Source organism: Ruditapes philippinarum, unplaced genomic scaffold (genome assembly GCF_026571515.1).
Source record: "Ruditapes philippinarum isolate M1 unplaced genomic scaffold, ASM2657151v2 ctg4531_1_1_1_1, whole genome shotgun sequence".
Lineage (NCBI taxonomy): Eukaryota > Metazoa > Mollusca > Bivalvia > Venerida > Veneridae > Ruditapes > Ruditapes philippinarum.
The window spans coordinates 1-6,991 of NW_026853383.1; the positions used below are offsets into that span (position 1 = coordinate 1).

Below are 6,991 nucleotides of genomic sequence, written 5' to 3' on the forward strand. Positions count from 1 at the left end.
CAAAAATTTTTAGATGAGAGCACTTATTAGAAAAATTGTAGGTCCCCAATATATGTCGATTTGTCATGTAATGGAAGGTCAATATTCGTTGAATCCAGTCATATTTGTGGTAGTTCAAGTATCAGTCTATTGTTTAACAAGAAGCGGAAACAAACTATTACAAATTAGCGTAAATAATGACGTGTAGAGATTGACAATACCATCAGTGACTTTCTGATTAATGTAATATTTATGCAGCCTTAGAAAGTACTATCCAAATTATTTAGAACACTACTTGTATGTCTTTTTGTACGCCAGAAGATTCTTCGGGGCGTACGTGTTATGGTAGGGTGTTGTTTGTCCGTTTGTCCATAGACAAATGATTTCCGTAGGATAACTTTATATTGTTTTAATATTTGGCATGCAAGTATGTTATATCAAAACACAGGTCAAATTTGATTTTCGCTGAAGTGACCTTATTATTGAGAGTGTTATTCAAAAGTAGTCAAATCTGTTACTTTCGATGTTTGGATCACCGTTTTTCATGCGAATTTTTTCATTATTACTGAATAAATTGAAGATATTTTGGTGTCTATTTGGCGACAATCGATATTTCAAGTGCCTTCGTTGTGAAGAGACTCTTATACAAAGTGTGCGTTTTCAATGGCTTTACTCAAAATTAAAAACATCTACATATCTAGTTTTTACGGTTGCCTAGTTGTTAAGGTGTCTGTCTCTCAACCCGTTGATCATGGGTTCGAGCCCTAATTGGGTCATCACGACCATGTTTCTTCATACGACACAAGTACTGGTTGGTTCCAGGAAGCAGACTTGAAAGTGATATACATAAGTTGCAAGAACCTGTTTCGCAATCGAGCTTAAATAAATATGTTTAAACAAAAGCAATAAATGGCATATTTTCCGCGATACCTTCTTTAGATTTTTTTTAATCGGGCGTATATTGTACCTCAAGGAAATCCATGAAGACTTCACGGATACACTTGGAAAGGAGTCCCTTTCCTATAGCACTTGGAAAAAATGGGCTGCTGAATTTAAGAGGGGCAGGTAGAGCATTGGAGATGAAGAGCGGAATGGCGGGCAAAAGATGCCACCAACAATGAAACTGCCGAAGCTGTGCACTATCTGGTCATGTGCGACAGAAGGCGAGACTTGCGAAGCATTGCTAGGGAAGTGGGTATAAGCTTCGTTCAGTTCAGGCAATACTGACTGATGTCTATGGCATCTCAAAGGTTTCCGCTAGATGGGTCCCCAGACAGTTGACTGACGACCAGAATCTGACCAGGCTTGACATTTCAAGACTTTTTTAGTTCTTGGTGTATTGTCTTCATACTTGGCCACAACAACCCTTGGGACAAGACCTTTCAGTAGACCACACAAACCTTGATATTCATCCATAAATGAGCTTGACCTTCAAGGTCAAAAGTCCAAATGTTGCTTGTTCTTGCTGTTATTGGCTGCAACTTAGTTATTTTTAAATGGATTGTCTTCAAACTTGAGCATAATAATCTTCAAGGATATCCCTTAAAAATAACCAGACAGACCTTGACATTCACTCATAAATGACCTTGACTTTGAAGGTCAAATTATTGAAATTTTCATTTTCCTTTGACTATTATTGGCTGTAACTTTGTTATTTTTGAATTGAATGTCTTCAATCTTGGACATAATAATCTACAAGGATAGCCCTTGAAAATAATCAGACAGACCTTCAGACCTTGACCTTCACTCATAAATGACCTTGACATTGAAGGTCAAATTATTGAAATTTTCATTTTTTCTTGGCTATAATTGGCTGTAAAGTAAGACCATTAGTTGGGTTCTCTGACTACCGGAAGTACATCGGGCCAAGAACTTTTTGATCAATCCTCCTAAAGCAATGATCATTTTAAATGGTTGATATCTAATCAAATAGTGTTTCCAATTACTGTACATACTGAGTAAATACAAACTGTTGAAGGAGGAACACGAGCATTCTCAGTGTTTGATGTTGGTTTTGATATTAAAGGCGTGAGCTACATGTATTCGTAAGAACTATGTGATAGACACTATATTTAGTTTCATGGAAGTATTTGTGTTGTTTGTAGATAAAGGAAGAGACGTGTGAGGAGACAAGTGGACAAGTAGCAAGATGTAGTTACTACAAAGGTTCTGTCACTATCACAATACCGCTACCTTTAGTTCCAGATATCAGTGAGTACACTTTTTCCATTACTAGTACCTTAATTAAATGAAATTGATAAGTCTTGACAAGTTTTCTGACCGTCTTTCTATCAATCCAAATTGAACTGCTTTAGAGAAATATGTATGATGCTTATCTAATAACCTTTCAGACTGATTGGGTTCACAAGTTTGTGTTCTTGAAACCGCTTAATGGATCTTTTTTTAAAATAGATATGTGGCCTTATTTGACACGCACCTTTTCAAGATAAATGTTATAAACCAGTCATGGTTTTATTAGACCCCTATCGTCTGTCCAAGACAACGTGAACAATTGTACTTTTTCTTTGACGTTATTCATTCCGAAAGCTTTTTATGTGGATAATTTCCTGTACTTGGCTAAAAAAGGACAATAGAGAAAACTATGAAGTAGCCACATTTATAAGTATCGTCCCGCCCGTCCGTCTGTCTGTCAGGCAGCTCGATCGTGATTACTCCAAAAGTACTGAAAATATTTTTATGCAAGTTGAAATATTGAAAGAGGGCAGTTTGGAGATTATGGACATCACTTTAAGTTTGACTATGTACATGTACAGTATAAGAGCTGTTCTACTCACCTTGACCGCGTCCAGTTTTCTTAACAGTGAAATCTTTTTTTACTATAAATTTCTTAGAATTTTCCTTAAAATGGTATTCTTTATTTTAAATTCTTTATTTCTTAATGGATCTATTTCAAACTTCAGTTATAACATCACCCACATCATATGTGGCAAGATATATAACATAGGATTAACATTTCTTCTATCTCTTGTACATGTATACGAGAAAAGCAAGATGTTCTTGATAATCTAATAGACACTTTAATTTTCTCCCGATATTTTAATAAAGTTCCTTCATTTACATCAGATGTAGATAATATACTATTCATACTTTGTTTATTTGTAGATGTACCTTTACAGATGTATCAGAGAGGTTGTTACCATTCCAAACCTGCAAACGTCCCTTCTAACGGCTGTCATAACAGGGACAATATAAACGAAGATAAAACTGTCATTAAACAAATTCTTGATAAAGCTTCGTCAACATTTGAGAATTATAATGTGGCTAAGTTTACAGGGGAAATGTGTCTATGTACAGACACATACTGCAGGGATACGTCCGCCGCCAGTCAACGTGCACCATTCAATATCTTGCTGTTGTTGGCATGTGTACTTATTTATCTTGTTTTTGTAAAATAATAATAACACGTGATTGATCACTGTTGATGACTTTTTCACTCAATTATATTATCTTATAAATGTGTAAAAATAACCATTCTATGTATAATGATATAAATTACACAAAATATTTATAACAAAGATTTTGTAAGTCACAGCGCGAAGGATTATCAAATTCCGAGTTGATGCTCCAATGTAAATGTCTGCTATTTGTTCAGGACAATGGAGTGGTTATCTGAATCAGCAGAAATTTTACAAATTTTGACGCCTGAAGTGCCTCATTTATGCTTCTACTTCGTATACCTGTATATATACACACCCACTACTGTGATTAGTATGTCTTCTTTCTTTGTTATCTCTTTTGTTGTGGTTCAGGATAATGGTTCAAGCATTTTCGCCAACAATAAAGATCTAGTGGTTAATTTCTTATTTGGTCACATTATAGAATTCCATTGTTTTCGTATTGCAGTATATTGACGGAAATTAACTTGAAACTATTTTTAAAAAACATTTATTTTCTTTCATTTATATTATGACTTGTACAAAGTTTAAATCTATTGTCCAGAATGCATGAGTAATTGTCGAGCATGAATGACTATTACATGTATATTCTTGTAAACATGTTCTTTAATCATACTTTTATAAACTATACAGTTTTATCATGCTGTAGATAACCTATTTCACATGAATATCTTTTGTTATTATGATATTACAAACCACGACTTTTATTATAATTAAAGCCGGGTACAAACATATCTCAAATAAACATGGTTTGTTACATAATTTACACCCCAATAAATGTATCATTTTAGCAGTGCTAAATCGTCTAATGATACTCTAAATAGATGTTTGTATGCGTTTTTGGATCATTGAATTAGTAAGTTCCACATATTTTCTTATATCTATCATAAATATTAAATCACGTTTAATGCACTTTACTGTTTACCGGGTGACATTACCTAAAATCACATTTATTAAGAGAATAGAAAGAGAATATTAACCATAAAATTCGCATTCAAGACTTCTGTGCTTTAATAGCAATGGACCTTTCCAGTTTTTCGTAGCGGAACATTTAGCCAATTGCTAGGTCAACTGCTCACAACATAACCACCTTTTCTTTTGTGCAAACCAGGTCAACCAGTGACTATGTATTATCCCAGTGTAGCAATTGGATAACAAGTTAGCCAATTTACATAAAACTGTAAATACTGGAAAGGTCCATAACACCTTTACCAGGTATCTAAAAGAAAGAATTATCCAAGTGACACATTTCTGTACACTTTTAAAATTGCAAAAGATGATCTAACATTCTATACTTGTATACAAATGTTCTTTTGTCAGAATCGAATGCATCATTCAGGATCTTTCAATCCTGAATTAATGTGTTAATGCAGTACTTAATGTTCAAGTTAATTACTTCAATTCACCATCGCATCTGTTATTTATCAAAATAAACAATTCTAAATCTTATGGTTATAATTTAAATTACATCAGATTGTTAATAAAGTTGTTGAATACTGATAAAATCTATTCTTTTGTTATTGCTTTTTGCCACGCAGAATGTGCATGCTTTTCTATGGAAATATTGTATTGTAAAAAGGTCTATATGTCTCTGTTTCCAGAAAGCAACTAATTGGATTTTTTACCAGATCAAGCACTAAATGATATTAATAAATGACCCTTTAATCTAAGGGGTGTTTTCTTCTTGAGATTGTTTAACAATCATTTATTCTTACAATCTTGGATCCGTATCCCATGTAAAATCTATGTAATGTGTAGAGTTTATACATACATCGAATACTTTGTCAACATTCCTGTAATGTTTTATCACTTAATGATTCCATTGGCATTCTGATGTATTTCTTAAACTTTCTAATACACAATAGCGCTTAAACAATTGCATAACGTCACCATAGCCATCATGAAAACAGTAACAAAAAGATCATTTCCTATTGCAAATGACACATTTGTTCAAGCTTCACATATAGTGCTGTCACTCCCTGCAATTTTAAACACAAGAAAGCATATTATTACCTTTGTAAGTTAGATGGATTATCTTCCCAAGAACTCAATTTCCATTGTCAAGGAGTAATAGATGGAATAGTCAAATGACACACAGTAAATGCTTTTAAACTCGTTGTATTTAGCTATATGCAAATGTTATATAAGTTTATAGCTCACACAGCCATTGTGACCTGCTAGTAGAAACTTTGACAAGCTCTCACTATCAGGAGGTATTATTTTATCTAAATATATCAACAACAAGAAGCGTCGCAATGCGACGAAAACCAGGTTGTCAACAACCAAGTTTTGATGTGACAGCAATCAATAGGTCAAAGTGCACTGAAGTTATTGAGAAGAAGCTGAAAATTCTATTGTAAGCAAATGACCTTGACCTTGCTCCAAGATATCCAAGTGGCAATCCAAAGCTGCCACACAGCAAGTTTGGTGTCAAAAGGTCAAAGCAAACTAAAGTTATTACGTGAAAACTGAATACATGTACATTAACCTTGATAGCAATCAATAGCTGCCCCTTGATATAAGCTACCCATACATCAAGTTTGGTGTCAATAGGCCAAAGCAAACTCAAGTTATTGAGCGGAAACTGAAATTCTTTTCTTAGTAACATAGTAACAGTGACCTTGACCTTGTTAACAGATGCCTGGGTAGCAATCCCAAGCTGCCTTTCAAATATAAGCTATCCATACACTAAGTTTGGTGTAAATAGATTAAAGCACACTCAAGTTATTGAGCGGAAACTGAATTTCTATTTTTAGTAACAGTGGCCTTGACCTTGATCACAGATACCTAGGTAGCGATCCAAAGCTGCCTCTTGATATAAGCTACCCATACACCAAGTTTGGTGTCAATAGGGCAAAGTAAAATTAAGTTATTGAGCGGAAATTGCATTCGTATTTTTAGTAACAGTGACCTTGATAACAGGCATGTTGGTAGCAATCCCAAGCTGCCTCTTGATACAAGCCCATTTATGGATAATAAACCAAGTTTGGTGTCAATAGGCCAAAGCAACCTAAAGTTATTGAGCGGAAACTGAATTTCTATTTTTAGTACCAGTGACCTTGACCTCGATCACAGAGACCTAAGCTGCCTCTTGATATAAGCTACCCATACATCAAGTTTGGTGTCAATAGGCCAAAGCAAACTAAAGTTATTGAGCAGAAACCAAGTTGATGCCACCCAACGACTCTGGCCTTACAATATCCCGGTTTTTCATTGAAAACCTGGTTAATGAAACTAGGAATTAGACAGGTCAGTCAAATAGTAGGTTATTATCAATTACAGCAAATAAAACAAGTTTCAGACCCTCAGATTCACAAGGTAAGAAACAAATGATGAAGGTAATAAAACAATGAATTTAAATAGAAGAGTTTGAAGAGACATTGTATAAAAGTTTAATTATGTGTAAACTGAGCCTTCCACTATTGAACTATTCTAGTACTTATCATAAAAGAGACTACCGTTTTACTTGAAATAATTTATTGTAAAATATAGTCCATAAAAAAAAAACACACAAACAATCTTACTTTAAACAGTTTTGCTATTTATAATCAAGTTTATCTTGTTGTTATATATTTTCTGCAAGTACAGTATTCTTA

The 6,991-nt window shown here is 34.1% G+C and overlaps 1 protein-coding gene across 1 annotated transcript; it reads left to right on the forward strand.

The window, feature by feature from the left end:
* Positions 1 to 3,101: 3,101 nt before the first annotated feature.
* On the forward strand, positions 3,102 to 4,900 carry LOC132736713 (uncharacterized; the record flags this gene model as incomplete). Its single annotated transcript, XM_060723906.1, is given in 1 exon segment — positions 3,102 to 4,900. A coding segment is annotated over 1 exon segment (294 nt), but the record flags the coding sequence as incomplete, so codon positions are not given.
* Between the last annotated feature and the right edge of the window lie 2,091 nt (positions 4,901 to 6,991).